General features: G+C 35.0%; 1 protein-coding gene across 1 annotated transcript in view; it reads right to left on the bottom strand.

Moving 5' to 3' along the window:
- The window catches only part of LOC107190544 (tubby-related protein 4), a 74,074-nt gene that overhangs the window by 10,666 nt on the left and 40,275 nt on the right, over window positions 1–23,133 (bottom strand). The window contains exons 3-8 of the mRNA XM_015579359.1: window positions 7,920–8,102; window positions 6,531–6,638; window positions 3,716–3,881; window positions 1,618–1,886; window positions 517–605; window positions 296–430 (exon numbers count right to left, since the gene is read on the bottom strand). Of these exons, the coding sequence (XP_015434845.1) occupies window positions 296–430; window positions 517–605; window positions 1,618–1,886; window positions 3,716–3,881; window positions 6,531–6,638; window positions 7,920–8,102 (950 nt within the window). The remainder of the gene's footprint in view (window positions 1–295; window positions 431–516; window positions 606–1,617; window positions 1,887–3,715; window positions 3,882–6,530; window positions 6,639–7,919; window positions 8,103–23,133) is intronic.

Here is a 23,133-nt window from a genome sequence, read left to right as displayed (position 1 = left end):
CTTTTGAATAATTTAAAAAAATAAGGGAATAACAGCTTAATAAGGGAAACATTTTTTTCACTAAAAGATATCAACTTTGAACATTCATAGAAACTCAACAAATTAAGATGTCTACGAGTAATTTGAACAATGGACTACTGAAGGTTCACTGAACCATACGATTTTCTATTTCCTCGACAAAGATATAATAAAGACACTATAAGCCTGAAATACTACGAACTTCCCCATGGAAACAATATTTTCTACCAACATAACTATATACCGTTTATTATTTACAATAGCAGAACTCATATACCTTATTGTACTGGCGAAAAGTGCGGCCACGGATGCTCTCAATCTCGGCGGCAATGGAAGCTGCTGAACACTGGACTCCCTTGTCAGAGCTGCTCTCACAGCTAAACGAGACAACAATTGCAACGAACCTACTCGTCTGCGAAATACAGGCGGCGTGTTTCAGATACGTTGGAATGAAATATGACAATGGTAAAAATAGATGTATGGCGCAACGTGAATTACCTTGACACCCAAGCCGCGTGTACACGTGCTCCGGTCGCGACGAAAAGTCTCCTATCGTTATGTCCCCACGTGAGCGCCGACACTGGACACTAACATCGATAAGAGGGAAATTAACGTGCATCAACGATAGCAGTGTTTCGACGAAATAATTGTGGGCTAGACCGGGGTTGAATGTAACAAGTTAAATATTTTGAAATGTATTATAGTCATTGTGGCAAGGGTTCGATTATGTGATTGAAAACTTATAATTGAAATACACATATCGAATATTGTAGCAGTCTACATACGCAATAGATATGTGCAGTAGACAATGTAACTTTTCGATGCCATGAAGTTTCTTTTTCTTAGTGCTTTCACTTTAGATATATTCCCTGTGCAAATATGTGCCTCATCTTTTTTGAATTTTTAACTCAGTCGTTTTACTAGTATAACGATAATTGTTACTTAGCATTTTTAAGCACCTTATCACTGAAAAATTATGATTAGAGTTCCAAAAACTTAGTCGAAAACCATTGTAACATCATTGGCTGGGGTCGAATGTGACGTTACAACTGACCTTAATTGATGCAATTTATATATCGTCGATACGTATATGCAAATATATCTTGCAAATCCAATAATAAAACTCGATCATCACAAGATGAACAGATAAATCCACATGTGGAGTTTACCTCAGAATCGGTGAAACTTTTCCCAAAGCAATAGATCATATTTAATTTACTAATTGCAGATTCATTATTAACTACATGGTTGTGCAATCTAATAGTCGTTGCGAAATCGTGTACAGTGGGGTCCACTATAACGCAGAAGATACGTTCTGCATTATACGAATTTCGTGTTATACGGGACCAAGGGCGAAAAAGTTAAAATTAAATAAAAAAGTTTTTTCTCATACAGCAGAAAATAACATGCATTTTATTTCATTTTAGAACACGAAACACGTAAACTTTTTTTATTGTGTACACAGAATAACGTAAAATTTTTAATCGCGTTATACGGGGGCTGTAGTGCAATTTTTAGGTCGCGTTATATGTGGTCCTATTGTATTCCAAATTGTTACTTTCGACCCCGATCTACCCTATGTCCTCAAGAGATACGTACTTGCGTGTACGGTACCGCCGTGGTGTACACAAGGGCGCCGGTCACCGAATAAAATTTCAAAAGGTTCGTGCATTCATGCGGGCCGCTCTGGGGGCTGTCCGAGTCCTTCGTCCCGGCGATAGCTAACAATTTTCTCGAATTACTCCATTCCGCGTGCAACGGAGCCTTTAGGTTTGTACGTATCGTGATTGGCGACACGTCGTCGAATGATCGCAGCATCACGATACTGCCGTCTGCAAGGCAGACTGCTAAAACGTAATTCCGGTCGTCTGTAAAAAAACGTATTTCAGGTTCCCTTAATTGTGAAATCCGAGCAGAACGGCGAGATAAGAGCACAATGAACGGCAACTTTGTGTAGGAATTAATTAATATTGCGGTAAACAATGGTTACAAAGTTACTTTGTAACTCGAACAATAGCTCAGTTCCGTTGCTCTTGGTTTAATCGTTAACGTAATATTACGGGTGCGTAAAGGATCTCGTTTCCTAGTAATTCAATTCTACGTTATCTGTATAATGGGTATATTACGAATCCCTTGTCATTAAATGTCGTGAATATTTACTTTAATATTGCGTCAGATTTAGTAATACGGTAATGCTCGAATTAATGACGCATCATTTTAATAGGATATAGTCAAACATAGACACTTTCAGAGGGTGAACTCTACATGCAAAACTAAGACGGAAATGAAGAATGACAAAATTGCATTCGATGCTTCGTTTCCGAGTTATTAATTGGTGAAGATACTGGCGAAATATATGTGAAATTCGCCTGACATGGCGGGCTATTCTCCTTAAGTATCCATTTCACTTTATTTTATTCAGTTGATTTTATTTCATTTATAAATTTAACTATGTCATCGATCGATCCTGTGTATCGGCAGGGAATCGACTATTTTAAGTAGTATAACCCAACGCTGCAGACGTATTTCACACAGACTTTACCCGTAGTTTCAATAATTATAATAATAACCCGGAAACGAAGTGTCGAACGCATTTTCATTATTGATTTCCGTCTTACTAGGGAACATCCTGAATTGACAATCGCCATTTTTTAAATGTATTCAGGGCGTTTTGACCCCTCTGACGTGGATAAGAGCAGCTAAAAAAAAATACGTGTCAAATAGTTTTATGAAAACTACAATCTTACAGAGTTTCATCAATTCGGGATGTTCTCTTATTAGTTTTGCATGTGGAATTCACCCTATGAAAATGTCCCACATTTGTATCAATACCGTGTATAAATAAAAAAAAATATATATTTTAAATTTATAATTTCATTTTCATATACATATATGTATAGTATATACATACAATACCTATATGTATATTAACATATAATGTACATATCATATTAAGAACACTATAGAACAGTAGCATAAAGATTTTCTAACACTTTGCATACCACTTTATCGTAACATATTCCTCCCCACCTAGCGAACGACATATAAAAATATGGTACTTTCCCAGCTTAAGGGGTTAATAGTAAATTGAAGTGAGGTAACGTTTGGTACGATTATAATAGCTCAGTTTGCTTTTTTATTTAAATAAAAGACCTCATGTGCTTACAGATTTACAGCCTCATCGTGATGAAATATGGAACAATAAGGTAGCTACTTGTATGTTGAGTATGTCCAATAAATACGCACTTTCATATCTTATCTACAAAATAACTTATGTTGCATACTACGATTCTTCACCCTTGATTGATGTCAATTATTTAAAAAATGAATTGTTAACAAATTCTTATCTATAAATCTTGTATTTTCTTTCACTAGCATCACCTAGTGGAGAATTTTTTAAAGGACTAACATTTGAGTATCTTCAATTTAGAGTAAGTGGCAGACTATTTCCAAAATTGTAATGAAAAATAACATTTAGTTGGTTATTAAAAGTGACACACAGTAATCGTTATTGAATTATTTATCTGTGACACGAATCGTCTGTAGTGAAGGATTAAGTATTGTATTGACTACAAGTATGATCTACGACTTGTAGATTGGTTTAGAGCTTCCATTCATCACGACCAAACGCAATTGTTCTAGGATATTCAACAAATACAATTAAAACGTATTATTTCACAGAAATTATAATATGTACCTCTATGGGATCTGTCATTCGTTAAATCGTCGTCACCTTCCTCCATCGTAAACTTCTCCGCGCTCCATACCATTGAAGTGACACCAGCTGCTAGTTGTACCTCTGACACCATTGCTCCATGAACGTCCATTACTATTAATTGTCCTGCTGTTGTTCCAAAATATACCTGTTGACAGTGGTGTCAATATTGTATAGTCTAAGAATATATGGTTGATAATTCTCCTTAATATTTTAAGACGTGTCCTATTATTGTAGAAGTAGTACACTTCATAGGTTTTATTAACGTTCTTTCAGGGATGTATGTGTTCGGAACTAGGTATACGGGGTGTCCTACTTATAGTGAACAGCTAAATTCTTTCCGCTGCTATTGAAAGTAAGAAAGTATCACTAAGAGGAGTTTATGTACCTATATTGTTACCAAACATGCGTCTAGCGATGACAAAACAATGTCGTCCCAAGTCACCTTCAAAGTCATTCTAAGGTCGTCGATATTTATTTGGCACAATAACATCTGTTTTTTTAATAGTGTGACGTTGTAACCGATTTCGAGACGAGTTCAACGACTGATGAAAAGTATGTAATAATTGGAGGAGGATATGTTAAGCACGTCCCCTGTTAAAAATTAATAAAATTCTCGAAATTAAGTAACCTGTTATATCCCGTTAGGAATATTACCTCTTTTCCTTGCACATTTTTACTACATTACTTCGCAACGCGAAGAGCGAGCGAAAATCGTCAAATCAGCGACACGTCAAGCTACGCGCGTAGTCGAGAATCCTCGAGACGTTGACCGACGGACCGGACGGATCAGCAATATCGAAACACCGCCACGACGACTCGAGGATTCCCTGACGAACAATAGCTTGTTGCTACCCCGTATCTTCCACGTTCTTCAATAAAGGAAGGGGGGAAACATTATAAAACGATTGTCCAAACCGGGCAAAGGGTTCTTCTCCTTATTGTAATTCGTTCTTGTTAGACGGTGCTTCGTCTGCGTTTCTTCACGCGTAACGGCGAGCTGAGCGACAGCGGTCACTCAGCTGTTCAGTATCGGGTTCCGTGACGTTTCCTATTCAGTGCGACGCGACTTTGCGATTACGCGCGGCCTAACAGGCGAGTTCGATAAGACACCGGACCGCGAAGTGTGACGTCCAAGACGGTGATAACGTATCCCGCAGTGCCCGACCCCTGCATCACGGCTCCGAGCGCCAGCAAGTATTCCGCCCCTTCAAGGACCCGAAACCCGACTGAACCAGCCGCAAGCGTTAATCATTCATCATCATTGGTATGTTAAGACTTCATTGTATATTTTATTTTATTCATTGTTAGAATATATCTTGTTGTTGTTATAAACGAGAGTGATTTCCAATCCCTCCCGTTCCATATCCTAATTCTGTATATCATCGGTAAGTTTAGACAGGGCGTGCTTTAGCACCTTAAAAGAGCCAGGACCCGAAAATATAAATAAGGTAACGACCGCAACGCGGGACGTAACAAACCATTCTATTAATGGAAGCCCATTGTCGGTTTGAAACATTCATACATGAGTTAATACTATTTTGGGTCGCTGTGTATCTGTTCTGTATTGACGTTTACACAGAACAAAAATGGAGTCTCAAACATTAATTTTAAAGACAAAGCAGCAATAATTAATTCTTTGGAAACATTTTACATGGAAGAAATATTTCTAGGTTGCAGATGATTATACATTTACAGTATCTTTTACTGTCTATGTAAATACTGGTAAGTGAAGATTTTAATTTTCTAGTATAGGAGATAAATGCTAATTTTTATTTTTATAAATTATCAACTACAACTATGTAATTGTATTAACATTCGCATTCTAAATATCACATATTTTTATAGTTTATCGATTAATCAGCTTAGCCTAGCCTCCTCTGTCCTATTGTTTCTAATATTAATACCGATACCGTCAGGACAAACCGTTCGTTGACTTTTAGAGACTACTTAACACGTACTAGAGCTCTGGCCACTGTGATGGACTCTAATATTATCCTATAATAACGCGTTCATTTCAAGATTTCAAGGAGAAATGAATCTATTGTAGTTTGCGACATCTGTTTCTAAAGCATTATGTTCCGCGAACCATTCAATACTGTCCGACTGTTTTATTCATAAAGAAAGTGTCCGAAAATATGGAACGACAGCATGGTTGGGCTGGGCGATATATGTAGAATCAGTCGTTAAAGTTTAATAACTGAAACGTAGTTACCAGGTACATGAGTTAAAATTTAATCGTTTAGTATGACAGCAAAAAGAAATATTTTTCTAAGGTTCATCAAATTTTAGAACGTAAAAAAAGTAACTATTGTGGTCAGCCTGATAACAGATTAATATTTTGGATTGCATGTGTCCTTTGTAAACATAAATTTGTATGAACTAGTTTATAGAAAATTTCATGAATCAGATATTTGTTTATTCTTTTCAAGGTTTCATTAGGTTCCAAATAAAGTAAAAATCCCATTAAACTGTGATAAATACCTTAGTATATTGAGTTTGAAACAAAATAATGGATGAAACGTTTACAAGATGCCATAAAACTCGTTTTGCAACCCCAGAGGTTATGATTTATCACAAAAGGAAATAGATCGAAAATATCGAATAATTTTTTTTATATTTTGATTAGTTTGAAAACTTAGATAAATATTCATCACGAATGCCTTCACTTAACACGTTATTTAACTCACATCTGTGCCTTAAAAGCAAAGCCCTGCATCAAAAGATGTTATTCTATACTTTCGACATATTTTTCGAAAATAATATTACGCGTGTAATAAGTTAGTGCGTGATTTACCTGTTGATCATCCGGTGTCCAAATCCCACAGGTAATTGTAGCTTTGTCGTTCAACATCGACGACCAATATCTTTGACCAGCAACACTGCCTACGAGTACGAAACCGTCCTGCAAGTAGAAAAAAATTAATTTACAACTTCCTCCCAATTGCAGTGAAGTAAACTTTTCAAGACTAAAAATTAATATTTGCTAACGATTCTGATACAACATACAACGTAGTATAATATTTGAAATTTTATAATTCACATTCAAGTAAGTAAACCACAATAAAATACAACTTTTATAAAATTTGATAACACTTGAATATCATAAATTCCTATTTAATACCTACTATGTTTTAAAGAACATAATTTTGCATAGAAATCTGCTATTGTTATTGGCTTCATTTTATAAATAAACGTGTAACAGTTTCAACTTTGTTGCATATTAGCAAGAGGAATAAGAATATAATGTCAAGCATTTTATAGAATTCAAAATATTGTATTTTATATGACTTTTAGATGTACGATACCCTGTACCTCTTTATCATTGCTTCTGTCAAACAGTAAATTATTTAATAAATCATTCGTTCGAGGCTTTTATCGAAAAAATATAAATATATTGTTTCTACACTTTAAATTTTATTTTGTCATAAAAATTTATCATCACGTACATGCATGTATATTCGCGTAGAATTTACATATGCAATATGTTGTATCTATTTTCCTTGGACTGTTCTCGGATAGAAATTCAATACTTCTTTTCTGGTATTTCCTCGTCACGGTTCTAGACATATTTCATGGACACGATAGTACATTCATATTGCGTTCGATTTGAATTTGCGGGCATGTCAAGAACTTAGTAATGAAATGTTGTTCTATTCTGATATTATGTAGGTATTCCTGTAACTGGTGATTCAAGTAAAAAACTCAGGTTAAAAACTAAGTAAAAAAGAGCATAATAACATTTTTGTATTTGGTACTTCATTCTTCAAAAAACTAATGAAATACGATTGATTATTGTGTATGTCTGTTATTTAATTGTTTCGCATAATAAATTAATATCTACGCATCAGATACGAGATACACGGATACTTTTGTCTCTCACTACGTTTTCATTAAAGCCTCTGTTCATCTTGACACGAGCTTTAATAAACTTCTGTACGTCATTTCTATTAATCGCATATTGTTCAAGTAAAATTTTCTGTGTCTCTATTCTGTCCAACATTTATAAACATCTTTTAATAAAAGAGCATAGTTCAAGTACAGTTTTCCTTCAATTTTCAACCTATTACGCCCTTTAATTGTTTTATTTTCATATCTTGTACGTAAATCATGAAAAATAAAAGTTTGCATAAACGTTTGCAGTTTATTTATTTGATACGTGGGAAGTTTAATGAAAATGAATTACCCTGTAGCATATAAGAGCCATGCGACCGTCGTGTGACCAAGAGAAATGCGTGACGGGTATACTCCTGTCGTTGATCAGTTCTATACTCCATCTTCCTTCGTACTTGATCCATACGAAAATCACGCCGGAACTATCGCAGGAAGCTAACTTCTGATACGGCTCATTCCATTTCACAAGTATTACCTAAAAACAGAATTAATTCCTACGTTTATGAAGAAAAATTGAGTAGTTTAAGCACAGTAGACAGCCTCTTAACCGGCTTTTTTGGGACTGGACCCACAGGTTAGACAAATGAGTAGTCGGTTAATCCGTAAACACATGCAAAGTACCATTTATTGGTTGTAAACTAAATAAAGTGAAACTATGAAGATTTATTACATGTTATTATACGCCATATACTATAATATATACAAGGAGTCTCAGCTAAGACCGAGCACCTAAATATCCCCTTTATTTGTAATGATATCAGAACTCTTTCAAACACAGTTTGAATGGTTTCAAAAGAGCAGTTTTGTAAATAGACATTTTTTAAATATATTTTACATAGCGTAGCACCACCGATGGACATCACTTGGAACATTTGTAACATAAAAAGTTAGTTCACATAGCATCCTAACGTTGTATCAGAATTTCATTGTTTCTTCAATGTTCAAGGTTACCTCAGGGTTAAACATACCTGAATGCATCGTAACACATGCTAAAAGATGCAATAGGAAAAGTTGTTCGATTTCCAACAAAATATCGACGACCGAAAAAAATTCGAGAAAAATGTGTTTTTGCAATATTACGAATTATAACGTTTTAAAAAGCGACGCGGTTGCTCCAGAGTCTTTTAATGCAAAGAGAGTGTCAGTTGGTGGAGATTCCTTCGCTCTTCCTGGTAGACTAGTTTTTCGAAAGAAGTTTGATAGTAACATAAGTCCATATTTTTCGTGATTGGCTAGAGCCAAAAGTAGATGCGGCTGCAAAATACTTTCATTTGATTTGTTGTGCCTGGAAGGAAAAGGAATGCCTTTGGTTTTTCCAGGATGACATGGTGGAAGAAACTTTTCCTTCGGGTCGACGCGTGCATATGCAAATATTAAAGATGACCGGCAAAGGTTCGACTTGACCGCGCCAAATTCGTGAGCATATTTTAAAGGTATAGGTTTATGACCTTTTTGTTCTGGGTGTCGATGGTATACAGGATGTAACAAAAATGTTGTCCGACCCGGAAAGGAGGCACTCGAGGAGTGAATTGGAACAAGTTTTTCTTTAGAAACAATTTAATCTGAGGCTTCGTTACCGAGATATTAACGAAAAACCCCGACCAATCAGAGCGCGAGTTTGCCAATCGAGTTCCCGCGCTAGCGGTGGCTACGTGCTGCGATTTGTAATACTTAGAAAAATTCTAATCTGAATTTGGTGCTTCAACAGCAATCAAAAATGTAAATATCATATTACAAAAACAAGATGCATTACTTTTAACTTTCATATCCGTATAATGGAAAAATACAATGAAATTTGTAATTTCTAGCCGTGTATGATATATAAATGGAACTATTATTTATTAAGGCGAATAAAAATTGGTAGCTTGCTTATTGTCATGTTAATAAACGTATGTTGGAATTTCTTTTTTATTAGAATTTACAACTTCCTTTAGAAAATAAAATATTTTAGTGACAATATATGTAAATTGTATAGTTCGTCTCAATGCATTAGTTGAATTAACAACTGAAACTTTGTTACTAAATATTGGAAATTTGTATTGGTAACTTAAGAGCCACTAGAAAAGTTTTGTATAAACGAGAGTTTTTAAAATTAAATTTCCTTTGTAAGGGGAACATATGAAAATGAGACTGAAGTTCTAAGAAGAATCTTATGCCGAAGATTAACTCTTATAACGATAATTGCTTTAGTTGAAGTGGTTCACTGCAGCAGTAGGTTGATCTGCTAGATACGAAGTGAAATCAACCTCTGTGTTATTAGCATAAGGAAGTAATATCTGAATAGCGATCAGCTGCAGATGCAATGCAGCTTTTAATTCTCGATCGTAAATAGATCTCTGATACTATCAGCAGATGTTTTTAATGGATTCTACGTTTTAATTGGTTAACCTTTAAGCATCGCCGTCTTGACCACTGCAGTTCCAAGATTTCACATTTCCCATCAAGCTATTGTCTTCATAGTTAATTTTAAAAAGTATATTTCCTTACCCCTTACGTTTTTATGCAGGATCATCATTTATAAGGATCAATAATCAGACATTAACCCTCGTCCACTATTCATTAAATTGTTGCATTACTATACTTCAAAATTAAATTTGATCTTAGCTAAAATTGAATTAAGGAATTATGTATATTGCTGGTGTCAAATTAATTTACAAGTTTCTCTGACAAAGAATATAATTAAAAGTTAATGTCTGAGCTCGGGTCAAATTGATCCAAATAGTGCATGAAGGTTAAACCTTCTTTTTAAAAAAGTTTACGATAAAAAATGATCCAACTCCGTTATCCGAGTGCTAATGAAAGATATTACCTGTACATTCTTCAAATATAATTTTAAAAATATTTTATCTAATATTTTCTGATTAAATGGGGAATAATCGCAGAACGTTTTTTTTTCGGAACAAAATAACGTACTGCACATACAATGTATGTAGGTATAATAAAACGGTGTGCCCTGTAGGGTGTACGAAATGGTAGAACAGTAGTGAATATAATTAAGAAAATTAAACAAATTCTTGCTGAACGATATTTGCTAAATTTATGAGAAAATGATTTACAAGATTATTTACTACTTTTCGATTTATACATTTCGGTATATGTGTTTGAAATAAAAATCGGATTTAAAGGATTTTTTATGTAAAACGACAAACAAAACATGGATTATTTCAATCATAGGCAACAGGGGATATGAAAAATGAGATAACCTTCATAATTATGGTTAGCAATATATGTACATATACACATATATTGAACATGTAATGTAAAATCGACAAAAACCTTTAACCAAATCCTGTTTTATTATATTGTTCGTTATTTTTATATTATTAACATTTGTATTCATTTTTCCAAAATATAAAACGATCAATTTCATAAATGTATGTGCTATATTATATAACAATTTTACTAGATACACTGTCCAACAAATTAAAACCATTTTCACTGATGTGCAATATTCAGTCAGTAATCCTTGCACATTCCCTCATCTCAAACAAGAATCTGGAAGCAGAATTTATCATCTCAAGAATTTTACCACCCTTAATTTTTGAAAAATATAAGTTTTTGTAAGACCGCACGATTCTGGGCAAAAACGAGGTATTACGTGAAAACTGAAAATACTAGAAAGTTAAATTTAGTCTTAAAGATAGGAAAAAGTTACCTAAATATATGAGAGCATACAGTTTTGAATAAATGTTTTAATAACTTCTAGCGTTCTAGTTTTCACGTAATACCTTATTTTTGCAAAAATCGTGCGTTTTTACAAAAAAATATGTTTTTAAAAAATTGAAGGTGATAGAACAATTCTGTTTCCAGATTCGTGTTTCAGACGAGAAATTTTACAGGGAAAATTCAGAAGATATTACAGAACAAAATTTGTGTTATCTACACATTCGTGTCTTCTAATAAATTCGAATACAGACGAGTCGACTGTATTTATTAAGTATACTTCAAATGTTTCTGTTGCAACTAAACAACGATATTTCCTTATACAATGTGACCATTGTTATAATAATCATCCATTCTTGCTTCATTGTATCTTATTAATTTAGTTGAAAGGTATCCGGTTTTATGAGTAAACGATACATATCTTTTGATCTTACGAGTTCCCCGGAACAGACGCCTTTTGTTGCTTGTACTTGCCCGTCTGCTCATCTTTCCATCGGAGAAGTATATTATACTCGTAAGATCAAAGACGATCTGTGTCTTAGCGTGCTGCTGAAAGATTCGAGCTCGCAGACGCTTTATTTTTCGTTACAGTAGCTCCGGCGTTCACAATAAGGGGGTTGCTCGGTTTGACGGGTTCAAAGAAATCGACAACTTTTTTTTTTCCATGATACGTTATCAAAAATGACTCTGTGTGAAGAAGAAGAGCGTTTACTACACGGGCCTGGAATAGAAAATTAAAGGTGTGTGTATATTTTTTACATCAGAACTGATGTTACAAATTCTAATGTTTTAAAAGTAGGCTTCGAAGGCCTTATAAAACTCAATTAATAGGACCACGTTATAACCAAGAATTTATAATTACGTATATTATTGTGTTCACAATTGCATTCGTCTTGACCCATTTAATATAATCGAATCGTCTTTCGATTATGCGAAGGTTTTGTCGTGTTGGGAACAGTAGATACGCGGTTTATAGTATTCAATTTGTATCTTACTTTTGTTTCCTAGATCTTTCTGTTCAATTTCCGTCAATTTTATTGTATCACTTATATAAAAATTCTATCCTCTTGAAAATGGAAATATTTACAAAATAAAGGTTACTCGCGCACGTTTTCGAACTGTTTCAGAAGTACGAGATTTTTGTCTCGTTTATCGCGCGACTTTTAACGTGGCGTGTCGATTAATAGTCAAGATTCGAAATGTTAATAGAGCTGCTAATAAAACCTAAATGCGCAAAATGAGTCTGAATGCTCAGATTTGAACGGTAGCTTTTCCTCTGTACGATAGTTCCCTGAACGTGTATTGGAAACGTTCGTTGGTTAGAACGAGGTAGGTAAAGAGAGACGAAAACTGTGAGTGAACATGCGAGCCGGTGCACCGACGACACTCATCGATCGATCAACAGCAATACACTTTCATGACGGTACAATGACATGTTACTAAAGATAGCTTAAGCATAGACCTGGATTTGTTGTTTGCGGTAAATATCTGTGCTTTGCTCTCTGGCCGATGACGTTCACAGGTAGGATTACGTGCTATAGACATATAGGCGTATCGGCGAGCTAATTATAACGTTACGTAAAACAGATCTATCGTTTATCGTGTTTTCAGGATCCAAAACTAAACAGTCTGTCTCAAAAATAACCGAACAATTTAAAAATAAAAAATACTAGTTAGAGGCGGCGTCTATGCGAAAATTTTGTCGTCGATTAATGTACATCTTTGATTGATATTTTATCAATGTTTGATGAAATTTAGATCACTAGGTGTCGACTTATAACACCAAAGTGACAGTACTTTTTGTACACTGTAATTTAACTGATTGTTCCATTAGTATTAGTATTTCAATATGTATTAGAACACTTACGAAATGTGAAACAAACTTGAAGAACCATTAAATTAATAATTATTGATAATATCGAATACATTTTGCGTAGATAATGTAAAAGTTCAGGGGGTTAAGACGTTTAGTAAAATGGAGTTACAAATGTGGTTCAAAATAGGCAATCTTTATTAACACGTTCCGTGCCACATGTACCACCGGTGGTACACGCAGCCTGAATGGGAAATTTAACGTGTACCATCGGTGGTACATATGGCACGGAACGTCTTAATGTTGAACTGTAGTTTAAAACAAGACCAACAGCCTCTATTAACAAAAGACACACATTTTCGGTAATTTATGACTTGAAGAACGACATAAAGATTGTCTGGTTACGTACGGCCTTTTTCACTGTGGCACGGAACGTGTTGAATGTCACCTTCTCCCGAGTCAAGACGGTCTCTCCTTTCAGGAGAAGACGAGCTTGTGTCTGAAGGTCGGTTCCAAGAGATGAAAGATAAAACAATCTGTTAATCAAACAGCTTCTATGCAACCGATGAATGGCATTGGACCATCAATTAATTTTGACCTGTCACTCACCAGGAGTAAATATTAGCCAACCAAGGAGAATGGATCAATGGTAAGGCATTAGAGATAGCCGCTTATTGCGAAGAAGCAATCAAATTGTCCTTTTAGACTAATTTGCTTTAATATTAAATTTATTATTTATAAATACATATATCTTATACCATCAGGGTGATTGTAGATATTTGTTGAAAATACTGACGATTATTATAAACGATTAAGCAAATTATTTTGTACAGTAATCCTTTTTGTTTCGATTTTTATTTAAATCGTATAAAGGCTTTATCAACGAGGTAATATTTATAGCAAGAGGGAATAAGTAATTCAAGGTTTACTATTACAATATTCTTTTAAACAAACGATAGATCCTAATCTAAAGTAAACTTCTCAACACAGTTTCTACTTCTAACTACACAGTATCTATTCTTATGATATTAATGAACATGATAATTAGCACTTTTAACTTTAACACTGAGTCAATATGTAAAACATGTATTGTTTATAGAGTAGATTTATAGCGAGTAACTGTATAAAAAGTGAATTGCAATGTACTGCATAAAAAAAAGCACTAAGATTTACGACAAATATTTAATGAATGTTGAAATCAGAACTGCTAATTGTACGTAGTATATAATTAGTTTGAATTAAGATATATTAAATTGAGAAATTACACATTGCTTAAGAAAGTACTTGTATCAGTGGAAGTATGTATGTATATAGTAAATGAACACACACAAAAGTACCTATTCGCCTACAGTTAACATTTATTTCAAACAAACTTATTTACAATAAATTAATACTTTGCCGTTTATCCCGGTGATTTCGTTGTAACTTTGAATTCGTTATGCACAAATGAAACTAGTGGTTTCGTGATATTATTTACTTTCAGAAATACCAATACTTTTTAAAGTAAGCTCTACAGAATCTCTTATTGTTGGTTGAAAATATTCTAATTCAGAGCATATTTAGGTTTACTCCAATATAAATCAAAATTGTTCATTTTCACGTTAACTGGAAAAGGTGAAATATACAGTACGGAATGAATGGATACTTCTATGAGTAACTACATACAAAACCAATACAAAAGTCAACGTTAACTATTTTCATAAAATTGGTAAAACGGATGGTAATAATTATTTTCGTCTGTACTTTCTCGGTTAAAACTATATTTGTACCAATTCCGTACAATCGACCAAGAAATACAGGAAATGTCCGTGGACCAAATAAATTAATTGTCTTACACGTGCCCAACCAATCGATAGTTGGTCATAGGCTCCAATGAATCGACGAAGGGATGACGGGGACTCGATGGAAGGGAGGGTGGCAACACTAGCCACGAAGAAGTAAGAAATAGGATGTGGCACGTGACACGCATTACGAAAATATTTCGATCGTGCCATATACAGTAGGTACCTACATCACGATGATTCTCCTGTAGAGTATGTATATGCCACTGTAATCATTCGTGTCAGTGTGTACAAACACAGCCGTTAAGAGGGAGTTATTGATGGTTTCGCAGAACGCTTTTCACTCTGCGGAAATTTTCCATCGACGTCCAATCTGACGCTCGGCGAGATTGACTCCTCTTGCAGGTCTATCCGTGCTGGTTGTACAGGACGATACTAAATAGATGTGTCAAAATTTTCACAAGTGTTCCACATCTTCAGACCGAAATTCGTTTATTTCAAGTGTCCACTGGGTTTATAGAGAAAAAGCACACAACGAAAAGATTGCGTATGTTATCTATGAAGCGAAGAAGAGTATTTTAACAATAAAACTTAAATAAAAAAAATAATATTTTTTAATATTTGAAATAAGATGTATGCTATACAAAAGTTTTCTGTATGAAATTCCATGTTTGACCATTTTTAACGCGTTTAATTTCTCGAAGTATAACAAATAAAAACTCAACTAGCTTCTGAAAAATGAAAACATTCCGAAGAAATACAGTATACTAGAAGAAGCAGAGTATATGTATATCAATCCCGTTTGTGAAAATTATTTAGTCTACAAAAGTTCGACTTTGCATAAAGTTCTACTTTCAGTATCAATTGTTACATTTTAAACTCTACTCGAACCTACATACAGCACCAATATATAGTCGGTACACTATATAAACGAGTATTCTCGTGATATATTATCACTCGGTATCATCAAACAGAAACTGTTTTTCCTTGCCTAAGCAAAAGTTGAACCGACTGGTGGAGCACAATAAAATCTGACGAACGGAAAGATATGAAAACTATGTTATAAGTGATCCGAACATGACTGGCCGAGAAAGTCGGGGAACTGTGGAGATAGAATAAGGGCGCTGATCGATAAGAAGCTATGGTTGCCTTGAATTCTCTCGTAGCATCGAAGCCGTGCAGAATGCGGGATTGTGGGAAACGTCTGGAGCAACCAATATATTCGAAGGCGTTGTGGATCCCTTCTTCGTGGAAACATCGGTCTCCCTCTGAACGAGATTTAGCCGAATTTCTCCTCTCCAGACGCTATTATATTGTATGGAGAGCTGAGGGCAGACGTAGCGGAAAATTAAATAACTTATTCGATTGTGACTGATTCTACCTTTATTTACTAGGCTACTTGTTTCTCGGCAGATAAAGAAGTTCTAAAAATGTTTGTCTGCGTTGCTTCTCATACAACATTAATTGATCGCTTATGAACGCAACACGCTGGTAGATATGAAAGATTGTTTGTATTGATCCTAAGGCCCTGGAAATACAACATTACTGATATGATCATTGAAACTATTATTCGTTACTATCACCAGTATTACTGTCGCGCTATAATGAACATATTAACCTTCCGAGCACGGTCCCTGGGTCACGCGTTGGCGAAAGCGACATGCATACAGTGACAGAGTCAGGAGTGGGGATACGCGGTCTCAAGAGCGACACGTACGCAGTGACGGAGCTGTCGCGTAAATCGCAAAGCGACCGATGTTTGTTTACATGCGAACGACCGGGCCAAGACGACGCAGAAGTATTGACTAATAAATATAATTTGTTTTATAATTCACGGGATTTTCATTCTAGTTAGTGTAATAAGAACCACGAAAATCCAAATGTAATGTGGAACCAGCTAATCATTACATTGTATACATGGTGAAGGTGGCTCGAGCTCGAGCTCGAGCAACCGCCACTGCGTAGTAATATCGGTGAGGGTCTCGAGCTCGAGCCATACTGGCACTGTGTTAGTACAGTGTCGGTGAGGGCCTCGCCGTCGATGTGTGGCAGTAGAATATCGGTGTGGGGTCAGAAATGACATAGGGACCGGTGACTATGTTTCCGTGCTCGGAGGGTTAAAGAAACCATGTTGGTTCGATTAGTTAATTTAACAGCAGCAAACCTATTTACAAACCATTGTTCTCTCATTGTCAGATCATAATTCATTCAGATCACTGAAAATATGACTGTTTGCGCTCGAAATTACCTATTGATCTTATCGAAACTAAGGCGTACACGTAGATTATATAGTTTACTTACTTTTTATGCTTTATAAGACGGTAACATACAGTTGCGTGATACAATTATTTTTCCGGACTATTTACAATTTCTTCTAATTTTTCAGATAATTTTGCACTATTTATATAAAGTTTCCGTAATTTTAGTTAAAAACCAGTTCAACGTGCCGTTGAGAATGAATAGAGAATGTCATCTATTCATTCACAACGGCATGTTGAACTGGTTTTTAACTAAAAGTACGGAAACTTTATATAAATGGTGCAAAATTACCTGAAAAATTAGAAGAAATTGTAAATAGTCCGAAAAAATAATTGTATCATGCAACTGTAACCGTCTTATAAAGCATAAAAAGTAAGTAAACTATATAATCTACGTGCACGCCTTAGTTTCGATAAGATCAATAGTTAAAGCAAATATCGAATGTTAATTCCCCTCTGTGAAAAAACGTCTAGTCGTTCGGAGATCGCGAACGATGTCTAGGTACCCGATCATTATTTGCTGTTCATCGGATTTCTCGATCTAGGGCGCAGGTGCAATTATCGGCTCTCATTTTCCGTGTATTGCGTTTCATCGTGTATCCCGCTCGCTCAGCATTGTGCTCGAACATCACCATTGGGCGGCCATCTTGCGTCCCGGTGTGTAGATATATATTTTCTCAGTGAACAGGTGGACGTGAAAAATACTCCGTGCAGAGGTTCTGCGTGCCCCTTTTGTTCATACGTTTCTACTCATTCTCTTCCTCCTTTTTTCCCTTCTTTTCTTCTCGCTTTCCCCCACCCCATTCGTAGCGGTGGAACACATGCATGCTGCTTGCTCGCCGGCGTGACAATTCCGCGGAGATTATTCAACATAAAGTTGTATTCGTGGTTTACACTAGGCGAGAATACTGGCTGGCTAAAAAAATATTTCTTAATGAAAGAAATTCGCCTCGGAGGGGCGCGACAGGATCTTTTCTCGGACGCACAGCGCAGCGCGGTATCTGCCTCGAAAGGGAAGTGACGGAATGTGGGGGATGAAAGGATCCTTTCTGAAAATGTTCCTGAATCACACCAACAGTGTGCACTCTGATGCTTGAAACTGTTTTACGTACGAATACAAAATACTTGCACGTCCTGTGCGTTTGCTTCGAGAATAGTTGCTGCATACAAGCTTGGTGTTTCGAATGCATATGTAGTTGCAACGACCCATGTAGCTTTTTCTGTTTTATAATGAGCAGCGCTGAAGGTTAAGTCGTTGAATTTCTCTCTTGACATTGTGCTGTATTTTTATGAACATGGTAGTATGTTGTAAAAAGAAGTGGAAGATAAAATTGAATATTGTGGAGCGTAGTACGTCCCTTAAAGTTAGGTGCCATGCGTGAATTTATGTACTCATTGTCAGTGAACGACATAGGTATGGAACATGGATGCTCGTACACGTCCAGTGAAAGGTTACATTCACTTAATATTTATCTAAATAAAAGTTAGATCAGTTAGATAATGTTTATAAAATTGTATGTATTAAAACCGAATTATGTGTTGTATAAAAAATTCTTCGACACCGATTATCATCGCAGTCCGAGTGATATCGACAATAATAGTGTTTGGCTTACAAGAAAACGTTGGTAATCCGAAAATTCTAATTTTTTAAAAGCGCTGCAAGTTTGCAGTGGAACCCAATAGAAGTATCAGAGACTTTTCTTTTCTTGCTACTTTTTCGTTCTTCGGGGTGGAAACACCCCTTACAGATTAACGTATGTTTTCATACTTTCCTGTATATTTTGAAAACTATAGTAGATATACAAAAATTATTAAAATAAATATAATGACTTTATATGCTTTATAAAACTGTACAATGAAATTGTTAAATATTTGTTGTTTAAATAAATAAACAAATAAATAAATAAGTTTGTAACAATTTTATTGCATAGTTTTATAGAGTATGAAATGTAATTAAACTTTCATTCTAAAAATTTATTTATATATACTATACATAAATAACAGAATACACGTTAGCCATTAATACGTTGACTGCCACAGTGGAAAAGGCCGAACGTAGCCAGACAAACTTTATTTCGTTTTTCAAGTCAGGGTCATAAATCTTCGAAAATATAACGTTTTAGTTAATAGAGACTGTTAGTCTTGTTTTAAATTATGGTATACTGAGATATTAATTACACGCAAAAATTTTGTAACGGTATTTAAATAACTCAGTTTCTTTGCAAAGTGTTTAGGGATGTTTTCACTCTGAAGAACCAAAAAAGTAGCAAAAAGAAAAATTTCCTGATACTTTTACTTCTATAGAAAGTAATTCCCCTGAAATCCTGTAAAGTTTAGAAAAAGTCGAAATTTTCGAGTTACCAATGCTCCCTCGTTAGCATATTTTACACTCAAAGGGTTAACAACGCTAGAAACATTTCCGAACAACCCAATAGAACGCCAGAAATTGAATTACATTACAATATGTGCGATGATAGAAAATAATCACATATCCAGATATTCTATTTCGTTACACGTTTCATGTAGTATTTGTACGATGCAAACATTCTTGTTAAATTTTCACGTTCCTTACGGTCTCTCGGCACTCGTCGCTTCCGTCGTCGCACACGAATACTGCGGATTTCGCTTAGATCTGCGTTGTATAATCCTTTAAGCACACTCCGCGAGCGGTTATCTTCGCGTCCCGTTTCTTTTTCCCCCGTGATGGTCCCTACCTCGCTTCCTCTACCGACCGTGTAATTACCGACACTTCTTTGCGTTCTTCGTCGGAAATTAGTTAGCAGACTACACATGTCGTATAGTCAATTAACAGTCGAGACGTTCGAAAAACGAAAGAAAAAAGCGCGGAAGAAACTCACGAGTCTCGCGAATTCATCGCCACGACCCTTTTTACGCGGACTGCTTTTCATATCCGCCAGTTACATCTTTCCCGTGTTCTTCTTGTTTCTCATTTTGTCACCTGTTTTTATTTTTTATCTCTTCGTTCATCGGCTACAAAAGGTGTCTGTGTCACGTAACTCATTTGAATTGCCAATGCATTGCAGTAAAAGCTGCGGCAAGTGCAGTAATTTTTCTCACTGAACTTGTTTCCTAAATCAATGGGCGCTTCCTTTCCACAGACACAGTCGGGCTTTTCGAATGTCAAGGTGAGTCTATGCGCCATGTATCCCGCAAGAAGAGAAATCTCGCTTCCCCTTTTTGGCTCGATTTCTACGTTGCGTGTTAGATTCTGTCCCGGCGTTTACGTCTCCATTGGCCCCTGGGATAACCTCCCGAAACGAGTCACGTTGTTGCCAGGCATGATTTATTCGTCATCGGCGTACAACTCCTGGTCCCATTGTCGGCTTATTCTTTTTAAAATAAATCGCTGGAATATGAGCCTTAAAATATGAATTCCGGTGCCATTTAATTTCCGCAGTTTGGTTTCAAAATACCGTAAATACTTAGGAGAGTAATTAATTATATTGTTGGGGTATATCGTAATCTGGAAATATTTAAGACAATGATTTGTCGATTAAAAGTAATTTCTTTGAACCTCCGCTGGATCCAAAAAGTGTTCGTTACTTCAGTATTGCTGTAAGAAATCTAAAGCTTAATTCTTAAATCCATTTAACATAATTTACATTTATAGGAACTTCTGTAACATAATCAAACAAGTTACTTGGTTGCGAGTGGATTTTACGGTATAATACCAAGTAATAATTCTAGCCGGAATACAGACAAAGTGGTCGCGGTTTACTACAAGGTTAACTGAATTCGAAAGGGAACTTTAGCCCGATCTCACTAACGTAATGACCAACTCAAAAGAACGTGGCGCGACGTGACTCTAGAGGCGACGGTACAGTTCTGATTCCCAGAGGGTTGGAATCAACGGATTTATACAGGGTGTAACAAAAATGTTGTCCGACCCGGAAATGGGGGAGTCGGGGGATGAATTGGAACAAGTTTTTCCTTAGCAACAATGTAATGTGAGGCTTCGTTACCGAGATATTAACGAAAAACTCCGACCAATCAAAGCGTGAGTTTGCCGGCCGAGTTCCCACGGTAGCGTTGGCTACAAATCGCAGCGCGTAGCCACTGCTAGGAAAAAGTGAATGTTAATAACACTTACATATTTGCATTTTTAAAAATGTTAAAACTTTATGTTATGTTTATGTCTATATTTATCTTTATATTTATGTTTATGTCTATCTATAGACTAAATAAAAATATCATTTAAAAGCACGTTTCCTTTTAGTTGTTTTTTTTTTCAATTTAGATATGGTGTTACAATCATCCATAGGGGTAGGGACAAATAGGTGATTTTAAAGAAAGTTATATTTTAAAAAACTGGTGTAATATATTCTAAATTTTAAAGTTTGGTTATGTTTTATAATAATCAAGGCTTATCGTCATATACAAATTTTTTCAAAATTCTACAGCACTCAAAAAGAACAATTATCCCTGGTCTTCTCTACCAAATAAAATAAAACCCGTAGAATTTTAAACCATCGCCTCTACTATCAATGCATAAAATCTGTAGTCTACTTACTATGTTTACTGGACTTAAGATTAGGCATAGTAACAATGCTGCTACTGCACCTCGTATTTTACGCTTCTTTTCAATTTTATATTCTTTTATACTATTTTTTTTTCGTATTATCTAATAACAATAATCATTACTATTTCTGTAAAGTATTATATTCTTTACAGTACAGTATTTCCACTAAGTTCCAAGATTGGTAATATTCATTGCCCTTATTTGTTTAAACGAAGCGAAGATAAATGAGTTTATATTTTTTTCGAGAATTGTATATACTAAGGCAATAATACGTCAAATTAAACACATATATCTAAGAAAGGAATTATTTGCTTCTGAGGATAATATTCTCCGACATTTCAAGGACCTGGATATTATTTTAAGTGAAACAGGATATCATTACTGCAGCGTTTTAGTACAAATCACGCTTGTCTGAAATATTATAAACAAAAAATTGTACACAATATTACTTTAGTATATCGATAATTACGATTATTATAATCTTGACTATCTTATGTATAAATTTAAAGGTGTAACGTAATTTTTACGTAAATTCTTTTAACGTGGGCCTTCCGATTTTTCTGTATATCTTGAAAATTATAGTAGATGTAAAAAATTGTTACAGTTAAAATTTAATGTTGTATTATTTTAGTCTAAGTAATGTTAAAAATATGTATAATACATACATATACAGTGTCTCCTCGAAACCGTGGTACAACTGATCAGGTGGTGATTGTACGTACAAAAATAAGTCGAAAAAAAGAACAACATTTTTTCATTTAAGGCTTTTATTTCAATATAATCGAATTTGAAAATCTGCTGAATACGCATGAAATTGAATAGGACTTGGCTAGTGTGTCTGTTCATTGCATTCCGTTTCTAATTACTACCACGATGAAATACACGCGTTTCAAATAAATTTTCAAATTCAATTTTTCTCGAAAACGAAAATTCAAACGAAAAAAATCTATTTCATATTTTTAACTTATTTTTTCATGTACAATCACCTCCTACCCGGTTGTGCCGCCAATTACATGATGGAAATTAATTTTATTTCAGAACGTATTTAAAATAATATTAAATAAATAGTTAGAATATAAGGAATTTTATTTCATAGATGTTTTGTATGATTCTCGAGAACAGTTACAATTTTGACAGTTGCTATACGTTTTCATTCCCACACATTAATTAATATATAAATATAAACATAATTATACAACTTTTGAATGCAATATGGACAACAACTGAATACAAAACTGTTTAAAAAGTTGAATTTCATTCGCCTGAGAAATAGAGAATACTCAATAGAAAAAGTACATTATACATTCTCGTGCGTGTAGTATTTTATAGGGGTTCGAATATTTGAAGAGGCGTCATCTTTGTCGGAGTACTCCTGTAATGTAAATATATTCATAACCCTTGAACAATTATTCACCCACGATTTGGAAAACCCCTCGTGCAATCAATTACTT

Source organism: Dufourea novaeangliae, unplaced genomic scaffold (assembly GCF_001272555.1).
Source record: "Dufourea novaeangliae isolate 0120121106 unplaced genomic scaffold, ASM127255v1 scaffold187, whole genome shotgun sequence".
NCBI classification, from domain to species: domain Eukaryota; kingdom Metazoa; phylum Arthropoda; class Insecta; order Hymenoptera; family Halictidae; genus Dufourea; species Dufourea novaeangliae.
Note: the sequence above shows the minus strand (reverse complement) of the source record. Positions and strands in the feature narration are given on the sequence as shown.